Source organism: Diospyros lotus, chromosome 6, assembly GCF_014633365.1.
Source record: "Diospyros lotus cultivar Yz01 chromosome 6, ASM1463336v1, whole genome shotgun sequence".
Lineage (NCBI taxonomy): Eukaryota > Viridiplantae > Streptophyta > Magnoliopsida > Ericales > Ebenaceae > Diospyros > Diospyros lotus.
Genome location: NC_068343.1, coordinates 12,560,215 through 12,580,150, shown reverse-complemented (window position 1 = coordinate 12,580,150; position 19,936 = coordinate 12,560,215). Strand labels below are relative to the sequence as shown.

At 34.4% G+C, this 19,936-nt stretch overlaps 2 protein-coding genes across 11 annotated transcripts; one reads left to right on the top strand and one right to left on the bottom strand.

Annotated features, from left to right (window-relative positions):
* The first annotated feature begins 924 nt into the window (after positions 1 to 924).
* On the top strand, positions 925 to 14,940 carry LOC127803833 (DNA mismatch repair protein MLH3). 10 transcript variants are annotated; one of them, XM_052340380.1, is made up of 27 exons: positions 925 to 1,085; positions 1,179 to 1,328; positions 2,534 to 2,585; positions 2,719 to 2,766; positions 4,216 to 4,370; positions 4,475 to 4,532; positions 5,566 to 5,623; positions 5,763 to 5,855; positions 5,962 to 6,127; positions 6,227 to 6,242; positions 6,362 to 6,582; positions 7,613 to 7,682; positions 7,778 to 7,867; positions 8,125 to 9,651; positions 9,731 to 9,824; positions 9,892 to 10,004; positions 11,208 to 11,266; positions 11,375 to 11,569; positions 12,019 to 12,063; positions 12,134 to 12,187; positions 12,754 to 12,860; positions 13,085 to 13,133; positions 13,813 to 13,872; positions 14,053 to 14,125; positions 14,327 to 14,412; positions 14,535 to 14,703; positions 14,811 to 14,940. In XM_052340380.1, exons 2-27 carry the CDS (start codon positions 1,203 to 1,205, stop codon positions 14,831 to 14,833), a joined length of 3,807 nt encoding a protein of 1,268 aa, XP_052196340.1. In that variant the 5' UTR covers positions 925 to 1,085; positions 1,179 to 1,202; the 3' UTR covers positions 14,834 to 14,940. The 10 variants fall into 10 exon arrangements, 9 of the variants coding, with proteins under 9 accessions (XP_052196340.1, XP_052196342.1, XP_052196341.1 ...); XM_052340382.1 differs by having other exon boundaries at positions 1,171 to 1,328; positions 4,216 to 4,361; XM_052340381.1 differs by having other exon boundaries at positions 1,171 to 1,328; positions 8,128 to 9,651.
* Positions 14,941 to 15,498: 558 nt separating this feature from the next.
* On the bottom strand, positions 15,499 to 19,559 carry LOC127803834 (WUSCHEL-related homeobox 13-like). The gene is made up of 3 exons (XM_052340388.1): positions 19,314 to 19,559; positions 16,053 to 16,556; positions 15,499 to 15,940 (listed from the first exon to the last, which is right to left on the bottom strand). The coding sequence occupies exons 1-3, from the start codon at positions 19,450 to 19,452 to the stop codon at positions 15,912 to 15,914; spliced, it is 672 nt and encodes a 223-aa protein (XP_052196348.1). The 5' UTR covers positions 19,453 to 19,559; the 3' UTR covers positions 15,499 to 15,911.
* Between the last annotated feature and the right edge of the window lie 377 nt (positions 19,560 to 19,936).

Below are 19,936 nucleotides of genomic sequence, written 5' to 3'. Positions count from 1 at the left end.
ATGTTGGCAAAGAACTCATAAGTTAAGCGTGCTTAACTTGGAAGTTTGTGTAGCCCCATCATGGTAAGTTGTTTCGGTCATTCCTATTGCTCGATGCGGGATGTTGCAGGTGGTATCAGAGCCGACCATTGGAGAAGGCGGTCCAATGAGGGCGGGGAGTGGCACTGAGACGTGAGGCTTGATAAAGGAGCAATTCCTGGCAAGCTTCTAGGACGATAGCCTCCAAAGGGGATAAGGTTTGAGACTAGTTGTAATGTCGCATGACGAGAATGTTATGTGCTCAAGGGGGGAAAATGTAATACCCCGGGAGCCTAGAGAAGAATAGTATATATCGAGGATAAGTAAAGAAATAAATAACACCAGGTGGATACCTTTTGATCTGAATGTTGGTAAAGAACTCCCAAGTTAAGTGTGTTTGACCTAGCGTAATCCAAGGATGGGTGACTCCTTGAAAAGTTCGCGTAAACCCATCAAAGTAAGTTGTTCTGATCCTTCCTATCGCTCGATGTGGGGATGTTACATATTATATATATACACATGCATATATATATATACATAATGTGTAAAAAATAATATTTTTTTGACTTCCTAAAAATGTTGTGGGTCTCAATATTTTATATAGTAAAAGAAATTTATCATTTTAAAACAAGAAATCAAATAAGAGTAATTTAAAAAAAAAACATAAATTGTCAAAAATGTTGTATTTAAACCAAACATAAGAATGTAAAATTCTCAGAAAAGAATACTTAATATATCTGAGAATGTTTAAATGTAATAAAATATAGAAATGTATAAATCCTAAAAATTAAAGATTTATAAGAACATTTTAAAAAATCATAAATCTTAAAAAATTTAAAAACTTTTCCATACCAAACGCGCCCTAAAATAACTCCTGCTACTGACAATCACACATTGCCCCTGCAAGTTAACGAGACACTTGAAGGCGCAACTTAGAACATACCCGTCCACTTTAATCTTTCTTCACCGCCTTTTTCTGAGGTTTTGAAAGAGCCCGTCGCTGCTCTCTTCCGAATTCGAAACATTGATCAAAGCCCTAACTCTAGGCCAATTGTCATCTTCTCCAGGTTAGCGACGATCCTACCTGTTGTTTGCATGTACGGAATGAATCAACTCGAAATTTTCTTATTCAGGTATGGAATATTTCTAAAGAATTGTAGGATTATTATGATTCTGGGTTCGGTATGGGCGACATCAAGCACTTGCCTGATGCCGTGCACAGCTCGGTTCGTTCTGGCATTATCTTGTTCAACCTGACCAGAGTTGTGGAGGAGCTGATTTTCAACAGTCTCGATGCTGGTGCGACCAAGGTAAAAATTCTGCAACTGCCTCACATATGTGTATGCTCGCATACGTGTTATCTGGGTAAAATGTTTATATCATGACTTAGTTCAATATGTGATTATCAGCGTGTGTGCGCTTTTCTGGGTACTAAGTTCAATGTTCTATCTGATGCGTCCAGTGGTGAGGCTACTAACACACTCATTTTTTATCCTAACACACCGATTTTTTGTGAATGGCAAAATTACCCTTTACTTTTCCTCTCATCCTCTTGAAATAAACTAATAAGTTCCATCTCAATACCAATCTCAGCAAAATCAGACCGCAGCCTTTCATACAAAGACTAAGCAGTGAGTGACTCCCAAACTCTGAAATTTCAAGAAAAGGGCCTTAGAGATATATCTTGCAACAAAGATTTGAGACTGCCTTTCCTAAAGAATCTAGTGGGTCATCAACATGAGGAGTGACAGTTTGATTTTCCAGGCTCAGCAAGATTCTTTGTTGTGAGAACGTGACTACAACGATATGAGAGTATAGAGCAACTGGTGAACCCCAAAATGGGGTTTTTTGTTGTGAGAAGATGAATGGTTTGTGTTAAAAGATTGAGAGGAAGAGTAAACGGTAATCTTTTCATTCACAACAAATTGGTGTGCTAGCATAAAAGATGGGTGTATTAATATCCTGATATTTTTGTCCATTTTAGAAGGATAGCTTTTCTACAGTGTGAAAAGTGGCTAATAACGTTCATAGGCAATGGGGAGGTGTGTGCAGATAATAATACCTGATTGGGGAGCTGTGTGGTCTTCCCCAATAAAACTAGCCTGGTAAAAACTAATCAGCAAAATTTACATAAACCTATTTAATAAGAAGTTGAGTTTTATATTAGGATAGGATTACCTGTTTGTGTGACCAGAATTTAACTTAATCATAGAACTGGGGCAAGACATTGATCAATGCCAAACAGAAAGAATTTGTATTCCATGCCATTTTAATGGATGCCAAAGTTTTCACTAGCTCATTTTCCGGAAATCTCTTTTTTGGCGGGTTTTATATTTATATGGTGTCAAATGATGTCGTGACTGATTTGCTTTCCCACTGATTCAAATTAGACAGTTGCTAAACCCCATAAAACATGAAGTTTTATCCTTCTAGTAGTATTTATGCCTATGTTTGTTGTATTTTTATTAGTAAAGACTTGTAAATTCTCACGTGTAACTGTTACCTTTTCTGTCAGATATATGTTGCAATTGGTGTTGGCACCTGCTATGTTAAAGTAGTGGACAATGGTAAACGATTCCTCCCCACCCCACCCAACACACACACACACACACATAAAGAGATAAAACAGAAATTAAGAAGTCTAGTAGAACAGCGTCATCTATGTTTTACTGTTTCCATTTTACATCTGTAAACTTGCAGGATGTGGAATAGATCGGGAGGGATTGATGCTGCTGGGAGAAAGATATGGTAACTGGCAATCTTTTTCTTGATAGCAGATTTCTTTATTGCTGCAAGCTAATAGCCCAGATTTTGTCCCGTGTCTACTGCTTCCAGCTTCAAATTCATCTTTTTTCAGAGAAGTCAGGGCTTAGGTTAACCTTTGGAGTGATAGAGAAAGGTGCTTGTGCACATGGTTTTGTTTGTGTAGAGATCTTCCAGTCTAAATAAAACAAACTGATTGTGTTTATGTCGTTCTCGCAAACTTAGATGTCACCCGAGGAGTTATGTGTAGTCAACAACTTATGTGTTGCCATTACATCTGCATTTTTTTTAAAGAATGGATATTTTTGAATTGTTTTCTTAAGTATCGTTTGTTTTATCCTTTTCACTTTGCTGACCTTGGATTTAAACCATTTTTATACAAGATTTTCAAATAAAAATACCTCCAAGTAATTAAGTAATTTTTGTTTGACAAGTCTTGGGAAGACATTGGTTTCACTGCCCTAGGACTTGTCTTTCAATGCAATCCATTGTTGTGTCAAAATATGGGTTCAAGTTTGAGTCAGCCACTTTATACAAGTCTTTAGAATTCCAGATCTGCACTCACCACACCCATTGCAGCACCATTGCCTGTGGCAGAATGGAGATAGAGAATGGCCTTCCACCTTGTCCAAAAGTTTAGAAAGAAAATTCGTAATAAATTCAGCTTTGTTGATTAACTTATTTCTTGTAACTTTTCAAAATTCACCCCACCCAATAAAATAGTTTAATCAGGCTAAGTATCCAGTTCTTCATGTTTATAATTTGTGATGGTTTTAAGCAACACCAGAAAGGTTCTAAGAAAGAAATTACTGTTGATCTATATTAACTTCAATGTTGCTTTATAATAAATGAAGTAGGACGTAATATAGATGAAAAGGTATTAAACATCAAAATTGAAATGGAGGCAATGATGCGATTATAACTAGCCAGTTAATTGCATCTCTACTTTTCACTTAATTAAAATTTTCCAACCCTGGGCTCCGTAATAGTTATTTATGTCTTCTGAACTGAGATGGCTCTTGTTACAGGTTACCATCTCCTATTCCTACAAGTGAATTGTATTAGGGAAAAAACTGTATATGGGTGAACATCTTGTTCTCATTATTATGGTAGAACATTAAATAACCACAAGGGCATTTATTAATTTGATGATAGGCTTTACAGGAGGATTGGGCAATTTTTTACCTGTTAAGTTGATGATAACTGATAGGTTTGCATTACTACTTGGGATGTAGGTACTTAGTTTACTAGGGAAAAGGGGCAGTGGCAGGGATAAACTTGCTTACTTGGATTTTTGAACTGGATAACTAAAATTTTATGTGTACTTCTATAAAGAAAAGGAAAATTTTGCTGGGTACTTAAACTAGATTAATATGTAAGTTCAGATTTTGTTATTACCATGCTACAATGATTGTACATTTGCTGTATGAACAGCAACATCAAAATCTGATCAGCTGGCTGATACCGATTCTGTTGCTAGAAGCTTTGGCTTTCGAGGAGAAGCATTAAGCTCCATTTCTGATGTTTCATTGTTGGAAGTCATTACAAAAGCTCATGGGAAGCCAAATGGTTACCGCAAGGTCATTAAGGCATGGACAACCTAGAGTTTTTAATTTGTTATCTACTATCAATTTTATGGTATTTCCCCTTCATTTAGGTAACTTTGCGTTAACTTTCTCAACTTTCTTCTCAGGAATGCAAGTGTTTGTACCTTGGGATTGATGATGGTAGACAAGATGTAGGCACAACAGGTAGAAGTTAGTGAAGTGAAGATTGCCTTGTTCAGTCTGTTCCAGATCAGTTCAAACATTTACAATCAATCATATGTAAAATTAATAAATCAACTACACAAGAAAACTCGATCTTTTATGTGAAAAGATTTGTAAGAAATATCCAAAATGGAAAAATCACAGTAAACCAGAAAAAAAAAAACAGAAAAGAAAAGTCATAGTACATGGTCTAGCCAAACAATCCACCATATAAAAAAAAAAATAATGTAAAGCCCAATCATAGTTGAATCAGTAGTCCACAGGTAAAGCTTGACACACCCCTCATCTCCCGAGGCTGCACCCTTGAAGTCCAATAATGGAAGGATGAAATCAGTAGTCCATAGGTAAAGTTTGTGACGATTTGGCACTGTAGTTGTGGAACAACTCAGTTTTCCATTACTCCAGAAAAAAAGAAAAATTAGAAATTTGTTAAAATTCAAAAAAAATTTAGATAAAAAATGGAGATTTGGAATATGCAGTTCTTCAAAATTGAATTAAACTTGGAGAACTCCTAAAATGAGCTTTCCAAGTTTTGGCAAACGTGGTTCTCCACAAAATTTTCCCCAAATCATCTCTATCTCCTTTTCAAACCAACTAACACAAAAGGAAAACAGATCTCTCTCTCTCTCTCTCTTACACACATGCATATACACACGTTTCAGTTTTCCAGATTAGAAATTAGTTTTCTATACTTCTAATATTCGCCCATGTTTTCCAAATTTTCTATGGAAAGTAAGAACTAGAGATTTTATAGAAAATTGGAAGTAGAAAACTAGAAAACATTTTCCACAACTGAACAACTTCTTTTTGTTGCTCCCATGGCTGGTTTGATTCTTCTCCCAACTTTATTTTCATGACTTAATAGTTAACATTGGAGATTTGGATACTAGGAATCACATAGTATATATGAACTGTAGCGGTTTAATATGTTGGACAGAACTCTTATCCTTTATCTTATTGAATTTCATGTGGTCAATCATTGTTTAACTTTAAGAATACTCTTTGGTCCTTGTAGTCATTGTTCGGGATTTATTTTACAACCAACCTGTACGGAGGAAGCATATACAGTCCAGGTTGCTCTTTACACATTTTGTTGTGTGTTTAATGTCCACTATGCATTGCTCCTGCTATCATAACTGGTCTGGTTATTTTATTGGCAACCATTTCAACTGACTTGTTATGTTCTTGTGATTTCTATAACAAAATTGAAAGCACAAAGAAGGTCTTGCAATCAGTCAAAAAATCTGTGCTAAGGATTGCGCTTGTTCATCCAAAAGTTTTCTTGAAACTTGTTGATATTGAGAGGTATTCATTTCTGTATTTGTCAGTGTTGCACTTGTCCTTCTCTCTCTATTTGTCAATATTACACTTGTAGGGGCATTATATGTCTAATATATGTCTTTGTCTGCAGTGAAGATGAGTTATTCTGCACAGCCCCTTCCTCATCTCCTTTGTCACTGGTGATGAGTAATTTGGGGATTGAGGTTTGTGGTTCTCTATGTGAACTGAATGTCTCTGATGGTGTGTTAAAGCTTTCTGGATACATGTCCAGTCCTTGTGATACTTCCTTTCTGAAGGTATACTTAAATCATACGGATGTCACAATTTACAGTTTTTATATGCTTTACTCAATCTTATTTTTCTGTCCCTGCAACTGAACATTTCTTTTGCTGCAGGCCTTTCAGTATGTCTGTATCCATGAAGTTGCAAAGCTTGATTGTGTACAGAGCATATATTTAACTATAACAGTTGGCACTGAGGGAGAACTAAATAGTTTAATCTTTTTTTTTTCTTAACCTTTGCTTGTCTAGACATCAATTCACGATATATCTTCAAATGCCCAATACATAAACTGCTGAATCAGTTAGCAGCAGGGTCCAACTTTTTGGATATGCAGAAGGCTAAAGTTGGGTCCCAGAATTCAAAGAGAAGTAGGTCTCAAACAGATGTAACTTTTATTTTAGACTTGAGTTGCCCGAGATCTTGGTATGATCTAACTTTTGAGCCATCAAAGACATCAGTTGAGTTCAGGGTAATGTTCTTACTTGTTTACACATGGATCACCATGTATGCTAAATGCTGATTTAGTACAATTATTTCTGGCTTATCTCATTTTTTTTCCCTTTGTTATTTGATTTTTGAGTGGCTTGATATTTTAATCATCTTACAATGATTCCTTGGACCCTTAACTGAATCCTGGATATGAAATATATATGTATCTACGGGTGTACTATTCCATATGGTGCTGCTATAAGGAAAAGTAAACTGGAATCTTTTGATTGTTGTCAATTGGATTATATAGGGAGGCATATAGGAGATTTCATGTCATTTACATTGTCCTCTATTTTCATGACCATCAAGGTTATATCTATTATGTGAAATATATATTAATCTGAGAGGAAAGGGTTGCTAAGAGGATGCCTGAACCTTGGAATGGACACTGGAGCCTAATTGTGAGAGGGTTGTATTCAGTAAATACAAATTTATTGATCATGTGCAGAGAAAAGTTTTTGTAGTCATAAACAAAACCTAAGAACAAATAATTGTAAAGTTTTCTTTTTCAAAGCAATGCCTCTTTCAAAAGGATGGTAGGTTTGTCCTCTCCAGGGTTAGGTGTTTTAGCTAACTTTAAGTTGTTTTCTGTGTTAAAGGAATTTTATGCAGAACTTAATTAAGTTGGAAGCACCCTGTTATGTTTCAATGCCAAGATTGAGATGTTAATTTATTGAGGTTTTTAATTTTTATACCTGCATGCAGCCTTTTGGTAGTTACCATCGTATATTCTTGAGTGTGCACGGTAAATATTGAAAGCTTGTCACTCTTCTTCAATTGGTTTAAAATTATCTTTGCATGCCAATGTAAGAAAGAAGCTTATGTTTCATCTGGCTGAAATCTGCACTTATTCCTGCAGCTTCATTCTTCATGCTTATAACTGTGCTGGCTTTTCTGTCTGGGGTTTTTTTTTTCCCCCTTTCTAATTTAGTTTGCTTGGTAATTTCTTTAAATGAAATAACAAGTTATCTTTTCTTTGACTGTATCCTTTTTTCTCTTCATGGTTTTAGGATTGGTTTCCAATTCTTGGTTTTATTGAAAAAGCCATCACAGACTTCTGGAGTGAAAATTTTTCTTATGGTAAAATGATAGCTCTTTTTTTGATGTTGCAACGTGTTATTGTTGTTCCAGTTAATCAACTTCTTAACATGGCTTCATTTTTTATATGTTTCAAGGACATGGACATCCCCTTGCACATGGCACTGGTAGGTCAGTAGAAGATAAAGTCAAAGGAGAAGCAGACAACAGACTGTTATCAGAAGAAGGTAGGATCTAATTTTGGAATGAAATATCTTCTTTTGATATTGTTTTGAATGGACTCGTGTCTAGCCGTGTGAACAGCACTTTCATCAAAACCATTATTTTAGATTGCCAAGTGTGCTGGATGAAAGAATGTCATAAATGATGTTTATACATAAATATAGAATTTGTACCAATAGAGAAGGAAAAATAAAAAATAAAAAAAATGTTTTGGTTTCATTCAGCTGCATCTGAAGTGACTTTCTTTTGGCCATAACGTCAGCAGCTTTACCAGTGAAATATGGAATTCGAAAAGGAAGGGGCAGGATCCACAACCCTCCAGCTTCTTTTGTCCTTCCATGCCCCTGGGTGGAGATGCAAACTGATGACTCCAAGTGTTGCCAGAACAACAAAAGATTTTCTTCTTGTAATGATTCAGAGAAAGAGTGCCACACTGGGTTAGGGTTTCTGTATCAAACTGATTACTCACTCCAATCATGTGATGGATATCATCCATTGTCCAGAATAACTGCAGAAGAAGAGAGTGGCAGTTATATGCAGGATTCCAATATTAATATCTTTTCTGATGAAGACTGTTCGTTCAGGAATAAGTGCTTCGCAGCAGAAAAAAATAATGACACTGCAGCCTATACTTTAGGTTCTAGTTTGCAGGATGAGTGTCTTAATATGGATGTTAGTATAAGCAATACATATTCACAAAATGAATTATCTTGTGACTATTTTGAGATTGGCACTGAAATGGATAAAGTCAGTGGTGACCCTAAAATGCCCTTCCTGCAAAGTTGCTCCTTTCGGAGAAGCCTGCCATATGGCGAGGAATCACTGTTGAGCTCTGAAGGATTTGACTTTCAGAATGATGGCTTGAGAACCAAACGGAAGCGGCTTGAAACTGATGACTGGGTTAATGTTGCAAAAGTTCATGACCTTGGCCAAAGGTTTGATTTCCTTCAAACGTCTATGGTGAAGGATGGGGCAGCAAGTTTGTGGCCCTCCCCTAGATCTAGAACTAAAAATGATGTACTTAGTGGTGTGGATTTTTTGTCAAATGATTTGCTGAAGTTGTCTGAAAATTTTGGAGAGTGTTTAGCCAGAGAGAATGACCCCCTATCAGATTTAAGTGCTCAAATCAGACAATTTGGTTCTACTCATCATTCTTCTGATTTTAAATGGTCTCCTGTTATGTCAGGCCCAGCATTTGAAGCTAAGTCTCATGCTGTAGAACAATTTGCTAAACAGAGTGCCCTTGACGGATGCATGGCTTATAGTATTAATGCTAGATATGACTGTTTGGCAGACAGCGAAGTTAAGGACTATGATTTTCACATTGACAATTCCGTCAGAAATAGCTCAAGCCTTGAAAGTTTCTCCTTTTCAGGCTGGAATACTGTACATTCAGATTCCAGGAGTCATGCTTGTTCTGGTAAAAATAGTTCTGGATTTTTCGGACGGCACACACTTGATGATGTCCTCTCTCCTAAATGTTTAGATATTTGTTATGATGAAGCAAAATGGTTATGTTTAAACTCATATGGCAAATCTGGTGGCAACTGTTTTACAGTAAGACCACATCATATTTCTAAGTCAGTTTCCTCTGATAAGGATAAAAATAAAAAGGATCGGTTTATACATCAAGAGGCAGAGTATGCTTTTAAGAAAAAAACAAGAAGAAGCCATTCATGCCCACCATTTTATAGAGGGAAGAAAAAATTCTTGACTTCAAATAATCGCTTGACTGTAGAGTCTAGAAAAGCCAAAGTCTGCACCATTGAAGATGCTTCTACTTTCGAAGGTGTTTCTTTAGCAATGTTTGTTGGAATTATTTGGCAGCACAAATTAGCCAGGCAAACTGAGTTTCTCGTGTTTTGCAGAAACTAGTGAGTTAAAGCATTTACAGAGATCATCTGGTATGTGTCAACTACATTCTGAACCAACTACTTTGGAAGCTCAATTGGTCTGTACCAGGTATATGACTTCCTGTAGTTTTGTATCAAAATGCTAGATCAAATATGCTAATCATTATCTTCATCAGTCTTGCTTGCAGACCAGACAAGAAAAAAGTAGCAGACGACAGTGATGTTAAAAAATTTAAAGTGCCTAAGAACTCAGAGGGCCTGTACATTTGCAGTAGGGATTCTGTTGAAGGTAATTCAGTTGTTAATTCTGGCAAAAATTATGCTTGTTGCTGATGTACATGATCTCCAGGTTCCAAGAGGGGCTATAGCTTGGGAAACTTATAATTTCTGGTTAAATTTCTTTTCTTGTTTAGAATCTGATATTCTGTTGCATATGAACATTTTTATGAATCATTGTTGTTAAAATCCCGATTTTACGCGTACGATTTTACGATTTGAAGACCCCCAAACGATTCAAATCCCATGTAAAATCTAATTTGGGATAAAATCCTATAAAATCTCGATTTTACATGTACGATTTTACGATTTTACGCTTCAGAGATCCCCAAACGATTTTACGATTCAAAGACCTCTATTGATTTAAGTTGTAATTTAGAGGATGCTTCCAACGTCTCAATGTCACATAGCATTTGACATTGGAACTTATGCAATGAATTGTTATATTTTGCCTCTAAATTGGAACTTGATTTAACATTGATTTCATAAATTCCAATGTCACATAGCATCTAACATTAATTGCATAAGTTCCAATTTACTTGATTTAAATTATAATTTTTACTTGATTTAACATTGATTGCATAAGTAAATCAAGACAAACAAGTAATTAATTAATGGACCACCCAACCCCAAATTGGGATATTACTTGATTTAATCAATGTTAGATAAAGAAAAAATTGCAATCTAAATCTAATGGAAGACATTGGAAGCATCCTCTAAAGAATTTTAAGCTATATTTTACCTCTAAATTACCTATATTTTGTCTCTAAATTGCCTATACCAACCTACTAGTTTTTGAGCTATATTTGGGAATTATCATTTTTTGAATTATAATAAGGAATAATCAAGTTATTAAATAATATTAATTCATTTTCTACAAAATTATATTATTATAAACATATATTTACAAAAATTAAAGGGTATTTTTAATTATCTCTAAAATCTTACGATTTTACGATCCGATTTTATGGACCCTTTGTCGATCCCACTTAAAATCCCGATTTTAACAACCTTGTTATGAATAATTCAATTATATAATAAATTCGAGTTTGTTTCTTTCATTTCCTTTTTTTCTTTTTTTTGGTTGGGGGAGGGGTGGTGTTCCTCTTTTTGTGTTCCTTCATTATTTTAAATAGCTAGCATTTTCCTGTACTCTTTTGTATCTTCATCCTGAATATAATTCTGTATTTCTGATACAATTCTTCCTATCCTTCAGAATTTTCCAATCCTTTAGATTCTCAGCCTAAATGGGGGAAGAGCTGTCAAAACACTGTAGTAAGTACCTTTAACAGTTTTCGAGCACTGCCTACCATGAATCAGTTTCCATAAGTTTAGTCCTTTACGTGACATTATTGGTTATGAAATTATTTATTTATTATGCAGAATGGGAATAAATTACATAATCTTCATGAGGGTGCTATCCTTGACATCTCTTCTGGCATCTTACACCTAGCTGGAGATTCTTTAGTTCCTGAATCCATGAATAGGAATTGTATAGAAGATGCCAAGGTTCTCCAACAGGTGGATAAGAAATTCATTGCAGTCGTGGGCTCTGGAGTGCTTGCTCTTATTGACCAGGTCTGCCCTGCTTATTAGACTTTTTCTTTTTGTTAACTATTTTCATCTCAAAGTTCAATTCATGCTTTGCCACTTGCTCAGTGATCATTAGTTAGTTCACAACTTGGCTGACAATAAAATCATAGATGAAGCATGCACTTTTCTTCAATATGACCAATTATAGACATGAATGCAAGGTTGGAGTCTTAGCATGGATTAAGGACACAAAATAGATATGGTTTCTCAAATGAAAATTTTGTTATTGGACAGTAGTTTTAGCATCATAGAGTAGAAATCTAGAAAAATCACAGAGAAACATGATATGTTCATGATCCTTTGGTTTCTCACCTGCGCACACTTCCCTTTACGGTCACAATGTGATATCATATAGGCAAAAGTTGCTCCCAGCGTTGGTTGCATTTTTGCTTTGCAACTGACTATTTTTACTTATTACTTAATTTATTTTTCAGCATGCTGCGGATGAAAGGATCCGCCTGGAAGAACTCCGTCAGAAGGTAAATATCCTTCAGACCTTTTTTAAGATGATGTATCCAGTATTACTCGGTGAACTATTGGAATTTTTAGGTCCTATCTGGAGAAAAGAAGACAATCACCTATCTGGACACTGAAAAGAAACTGGTATGTGCATTCAATGGTATATTTTTTAAGTTTTTACTGTAGTCTTGTAGCTAACAGCTAGACCTGTATGCTATCTGAAAGAAATACTTTTGAATTATTCAGGGGCCGTTTAGTTGTGGAAAATGAATTCCAGTTTTCTAACCCCAATTTTCTATAAAAAATTTGGAGCATGTGTTCAAATGTTAGAAATCTAGAAACTAATTTCCTATCTAGAAAATTAGAAGATATGTTAAAAAAAAAAAAGAAGAGATGTTCAATTTTTTTTATTTATTTTATGTAACATAAGAGAATGAGATGAAGATGATTTGTGGAAAATTTTTGGAAAACCACATTTTGCACATCTCCAAATTAACAAGGAAAACTTATAAAACTCATTTTAGTAGTTTTCCAAGTTTAGTTCAATTTTGGAAAACCGCATTTTCCAAATCTCCATTTTTCATTTGGAAAATTTTTGAATTTGAACAAGTTTTCTCGTTTTCCATTTTCCATGGACAGGCAATTTTCCACAACTGAACAGCCCCTAGGTTCTTTATATTGGATATTATTGTTTTCAAACATATGTACAGGTCCTGCCTGAAACTGGCTATCAGTTACTGCACAATTATGCTGAACAGGTTCATAAGTGGGGCTGGCTCTGCAATTTTCATGGTCGGGGTTCAAGATCTTTTAGAAAGTAAATTACGTGGCTCCATCTAAGAAATTTATTGTCCCTGAATCACAAATAATACTGTTTGTCTGTGTGCATAAATTGCTTTAAAAGATATTAAAGTCTGTCTCAGGTGCTCGTTCATGCTTTACTTTTGTTCAATTTTTGAAGTTGGAACTTCATATGTTTTTCTTTGTGTATAATGCATCTTTTAAGTGAGGTTCTATAGTAACCACCCTTTTCAATTGCAGGAACCTGAATCTTCTACACAAGGAGCCAACTGTTGTCACAGTTCTTGCGGTGAATCTCTCTCTCTCTCTCCATGCATAACCCAAGCCAATTTTTTCCATTGATCATCTTTCCAGTGTCTACTTTCCACATAAAGTTACTTGTGTATAGCGGGAATAGTCATTTCCGCAAAAGTTAATATTGCGTCCTTGGACATTGTACACTATTAATGAACAGTGTTCTATGGCATTGGAAGCAGTGAAGCCTTAGCTTATGGTTTATAAATGTTATAATAATATTGATGGAGATCCAAGAACAAGATGCCAAGAACTAAACTGGAGAAAACCTCAAAAGCATCAAATCAATTATCAAGGCTACCTCAAAGAATACATCCAAAAGGGTTTATCTAGACTATAAATTCTACCCTACCTAGGATTCTAAATATGGAAACGTTATATGCTAATTTCTATATTTGTGTCTAGAATAATATCTCCCAAATGTTTGTTTCTGGCTCCACAGACATTCTCCAAATTAAATTTGGTGAAATTTCATGAAAATAGCTTATTTTTTGAATGATAGAATCCTACCAGTTTGAGTCAGAAAGCTTCATTCTCTATCTTTTTGTTATGTTAAAGCTGGAATTCTTCCTAGGTATATTTATCGGGAACTTCTTTGCAATTTTAATATTGCACCCCAGGTACCATGTCCGTACCATTTCAATATTGAATGTTACAATTTTGGGGTTATGCAGGTGCCATGCATTCTGGGAGTGAATTTGACAGATGGAGATCTGTTAGAGTTTCTTCAACAGGTAATGCAGAATATTCTTGGCAGCGTTTTCCATGATTTCCTTTTTTGACTTTTTTTGTGTGATATTCACCATCCATGCCTGAAATCTCCTCACTCCCCCTTGATGGCTTGCTAAGGGAAAAGGGATAAAAATATTATTTTCAGTTACTTTCTAACTCTAATTTGTATTTGCAAATCTTAGCTTGCTGATACGGATGGATCATCCACAATACCACCATCTGTCCTTCGGATACTTAATTCCAAAGCATGTAGAGGTACCATTTGCATATCTTTTAGAAAACGTTAGTGATAATCATGGTTTGATGAACTGCGTAAAAATTGCAATTAGTGTTTGTTCACAAAGTAAGTTAACGGGCCATGCTTTTTTGAGATGTTCAGTATTTCTAGATCAGCACCACTGGGGCCCAACAGAGTAAAAATAGTTCCTAATTTGGCTAGTCGATTTCATTATTTAGGTGCAATTATGTTTGGCGATGCATTGCTACCTTCAGAGTGCTCTCTTATCGTTGAAGAACTGCGGAGAACCTCCTTGTGCTTCCAAGTAAGTTCATGATATCCCAGCCATTTTATGGATCAACAAACACAAAAATTGAGAGAAAAAAGGGGGAAGAGGGAATCAATCAATGTGCTTGGTGAATATAATCCTGAGAGTTTGTTGTGCAGTGCGCCCATGGGCGACCTACAACTGTCCCTCTTGTCAACTTGGAGGCATTGCATAAACAAATACAGAAGCTTGGATCATCTGATGGGGTTTGGGATATGTCATGGCGCGGTTTATGTCGACAAGAACTCAGCTTAGAACGTGCAACATGCCGTTTAAAGTCTGCACGAGGTCAGTTTGAATGAAAAACCTGATTTTGTCCCCAGAAGCCGGTGCCATTGTGTGCTTAAACATGTCCTGCATTCACGGTTAAACTCAAATTCTTTTATCATGTGCAGATACGGATTCAAAATTTGTGTAGACATTGATGTGTTATGCCTGCCAACAAATAATCAGTATTCTTGCCACCTGTCTAGTTTCTAATCACATTTCTTGTACGTCAATAAGATTGTAGCTTTTCTTCCTCCATTATCCATTAGCTTAAAACGATTTACTCTTGAATCACTGGAGAATTGACTGTCTTTCTGCAATGGAATTGGTTGGGTTCATTAGCATCATCAAAATATCTCCATTCTTGGCTCATGAGGAGCCATGCATGCAGCACAAATCTAACTAAAATTGGGTCGTTGATTTATTTATATTAATTTTTGTTTTACATGTAGTGGTAAAATTTTGTAAATCCATGCAGTATATTTTTATGATATCTTTCATGCCTTAATATTTATAGTTGTGTGAAAATACATATTTTGAAACGTTACTAAAGAAAATTGAGTCAGAAAATATAAGAGACTAAAATGGATACAATGCAAAAACACTATTTTTTCTTTTTGCAATTGAGTTCATTTTCTTTGGAAATAAAAACACCTAACAAAATGGTGTATTCTGTTTTCTTTTTAAATTTGAAACACACAAAAAAAAAAAAAAAAAACTGAAAAAAACCAACTAAATCAAACAGACCCTACTGTTCCTCTTACCTCTGGAACGAAGTAGAGAAGAGTATATTTAGAACGGGAAATATTGATGTAATTTTTGTTAGAAAAGGTCAGTCCCATCAGGTTCTGATTGACAGCAGCTCATTCAAATATTATGGTTGCAAATGGTATTTGTTAACTCCGGATACATACGTAAGAATTATTTACGTAACCCAACCAATATCATTCCTCAACACAACAAGGCCTTACTAGAGATAGAGAGAGTTCAAGATTCAACTGAAGAAGTCAAAAGTAGTATAAAACTAGAGGGTAGAGCTTTGATAGCGGTCAGCGTTCCTTCAACAAGCAGTAGAGAAGTAGACCATATTAGCAGCAAAGACCGAGCTTGACAGTAAAAATGAAGAATTAGAACTGAACAAGCAGTTAAAGATTATTCCAAAACTTACCAAATGCTTGATGCTTCACAGGAGGAAAACCAATTTTAATCCGAATACAAACAAATTTCTTTTAAGTGTTCCAACTATAATACGCATCCACTGCAAGTTAAGAAAATGGCATATCAGTAGTCGAGGTCCATTTCTGAATTCGGATATCGATCTGTGACAAAATGGTAGGCAGTCAGAAATTAAAGGGTATACATATACGTACTTGGACTTGATAACATGCCATCGTAGAAAAACATTTGTCCCAAACTCGTAGCAGGCTTTGAACCCACAGAATAGTTTCCAGAGCTTAATTCAGCATTTTGGGAGCACAAGTCAGGAGGCCTTGTTGCAATTTGGTTGGGTTCAGCAGCAGGCAAAGCTTCTGGCTTATTTTTGTTCTCATTGGATGATTCAACCTGTGTCTCCACTTCAGATTCAGCATTGCTTGCTACTGCTGCTGCCTCCTGCTGCTGCTGCTTCCTTTTTGATCTAGCGCGCCGGTTCTGAAACCAATTATAGACATTTGTCTCAGAAATCTGGCCGTGTTGAGACAAGTCGGAGGTTATTTCTTGAATCTTCTCCTTGCTTGGTGTGCCATTCCCTTGGTCAAATATACGTTCGAGAATTTGAAGCTGCACAGGCGTCGGGGTCCAACGCTGTCTGCCAGTAATTCTGTGGCCAACAGATGTCACCAAGGGGTCATAATATAGGTTTCCCAATGCGGCTCCTGATCAGAGGTCAAGAGACAGATTTTTATTTCATCATATTCCCAGTAGACCAAAATTCTCATTTCCCTCAAAAACACTAAAACTAAAAATGATGTAATGCCAAATTGGTTTTCTTTAAATCCTGCCAAAAACATTCAAAAATGATTCATTTATTTTAATGGTGTCTATTGTCTAATGATCCAAAGGCTGAAAGTCATTGGAAATACTCAAAAAGCTAAAGCGAGTCTCAACTAGAGTGTATTTTTCTTTAGTATTTGTTTTATCATCGTGTAGTTGTTGAATTAGTTTAAAGTTTGGGTGGGGAATGAAAAAATTCTTAAATTCTTATTGTCAACAGAAATTCTTCTTTCTCTATGTTTATCTTTAAACACATATATATATAATATTAAAGTTCTTTCACTTGCAAAAATTCTTTAAGTGTTTCTTCTTTTGTTTGTTTCCCACGCAATCTCTTCATTACTTTTCCTCCCACCCAAAATTTCTATAAACGCTCAATTATCTTTATTTAAAATAAATCTTCCAAACCACCATTATACATTTTTAAAATAAAAAATTTATCTAAATATTAAAAACTTTTGTAACTAAATATTATTTTTGTTGAACCTAGAAATCTATATAAATAATCTTTTCTTTTTTAAAGTGAAAACACTATATAAACTATGTAAAAATATTATTCTTTAGATATGGAAATGTATCTCTTATATATATATGTCTTTATTATAAAACAATTCTTTTTTTAAACCAACATCACGCCTCTACTTATACTAAGTATTCAGAAAAAAAATTAACAAATTTTTCTTGATACCATCTTTAAAATGAAAAGATTGTCTAAATTAAAAACTTATCTCTTTAAACATGAAATCTATATATATATATATAATCTTAGTTGTCTTTATTGCAATAATAAAAATTAACTTAGAGATGAAGTTCTATTGATATTTTAAAAATGAAAATATTATCAAAATGATATAAAAAATCTTCTTTCTAACAATATTAAGTCGGTATAAGATAACTGTATATTTTAGTTATTTAAAAATAATTTTTTTAAATCTAAAATATCATATCTCTACTAATCTTTATTTCTATTGATGTATATTTTTAATGAAAATATCTTTTTAAGTATTTACTTGAATATATATATATAAAATCATAAGTAGACGGTAATAATTTAACACCATCTGATTGACTTAATGATGAAACCCTATCGCTAATTTGATTTCTTCAAGAGAGAGACTTAACCATTATTTTCTTCTTCTTCATTGATTTTCATGATCAACTATGAAGGCGAAGAGTAAATATTTTTAATTTTTATTTTTGATTAATACACAAAATAAAAGGGTTTTGGAACAAAAAAAAAGGTAAATGCTATGGACCTTCAGAATATTTTTAAATCAAAAGGGTGTGAGGATAATTTATCACAATTTAGTTTGTATGAAGTTGACCAAAATTATAAATATATTTATTTAATTATGTGTACTAAAAAATGTTAGCTCATGTACCCAAGTGACTTTTTCCCTAAGATATATGTACATATATATATATCATTGATTAAAAACAATTTTTTTAAACCAATATCATACCTTCACTCATTTATATATTGATTTAAAAAAATATTTTTAAATAAAATGTATATTTATCTTAGACAAATTGGCAATATTCAAAGAAATAAATTTTTTAATAAAATTTATTAGATAATCTTTTTATTTTAGACAACATATTATCTAAGTTAATCTTTATTTTTGGAATAAAGATAACTAAGATTTTTTATATAATTTAAATAATCTTTCCATTTTAAAGAGGATATCAACAGAAACTAATTCCTCCCTAAGTTAATTTTTATTTTATGAACAAAGATAAGTAGAGGTCTAATGTTGATTTTTTATATAGTTTAGATGATCTTTACATTTTAGAAAGGAAAAGATCATTTTTTTTATAGATTTCCACATTCAAAGAGATACATTTAATTACAAAAGTTTATGTATTACAAAAATTAGTATTTAGATAATCTTTTAATTTTAAAACATATATAATATTGATTTAGAAAATTTCTTTCATATAAAGATAATTGGGCATTTAGAGAAGCAACCACATGTGACATGACAAGAAGAATTTTTGTTGAGTGAACAAACTTTAGCATATTATGTATGGTATATAGATAGATAGATAGATTACCTAAACATCACTCTGGGAATGATCGATCTTTTTTCTCCCCAAACTATCATTTCTCTCTCTGGGAATGGATATGCAAACATAATAAGTGTATTGAGTAAGTTGTCCTTTTAATTTATTTTTTTAGAATGGTTAAATTTGTATTTATATTAAATAACTTCACGGAATCATCCCTGAAAGTTGAAATAACTCCCACGCAAATTGGCATGACAAGAGCAACTCATTGAGACAAAAATTTCCCACAACTCCAGTTCAATTTGATTATAGAAAGAACAAGCCAAGCGAAACTAGAAAGATTTGAGACCTTCACCAGATTTCTCAATATTCTATACAGCAAAAAGAAACAGATAAAAGATAAAAAATATATATATATATGTCTTCTGTTTTAGGTAATTATTCTTCAAATTCAAGTTGTGCAGTAGAAGAAGAAGAAGAAGAAGAAGAAGAAGGGGGGCACTGCACCGAAGACAGATGCAGAAACGGACATGATATCAGATTATTCAGATCGCGAAGAGGAGAATTAAGTTTGTCGTGCGGTCTAATAATTAATCCATAGAGAAAGAGAGAGAGAGAGAGAGAGTACGAACCAGAGAGATTTGGACAAGCATCCAGGGATTTGTGGAATTGGAGGAGTTGTTCGGAGATGGCGGTGTAAGCAGCGATTTGCTTACGGAGGGTCTCCATTTGCTCGTCAGTCATCACCTTCACGTACGCGTTCATCATCATCGCATCTCTCTCTCCCTCTCGTTCTCGCCGGCTTGCTTTCTGTGGGGTTGAGAAGAAAACAGAGTCGGGACTGCGTTCAGAGGAACGAAGTCGCAACGAAAAGGGAATGACGACTGGTATTTATACCGTAGACCCGGGCAAGGAAAACATAGTATCATCTTCGGCGCGCGTTAGCACAGCAGTACTGCTCATGCGCCGCCCACCCTTTATTTATTTATTTTCCTTTTTATATTTAAATAAAAAAAAACTAAGCTAAATAATAAACAGAGACATAGCTGGCTTTATTATTAGAATTTAGGAGGGACGAATCTGTTAATAATTTCCTTTTCTTCTTTTACCAAATTTGTATCAAAATGCATTATTATATCCTTAATTAGTTATGGCTTAATTTTTATTTTAGTTTTCTATTTTGTTTTCATATTTTTAATTTTTATACGGTGCTAGTTGGAGTGACTTATGCTAAATGCACAATAGTCTATGTTTA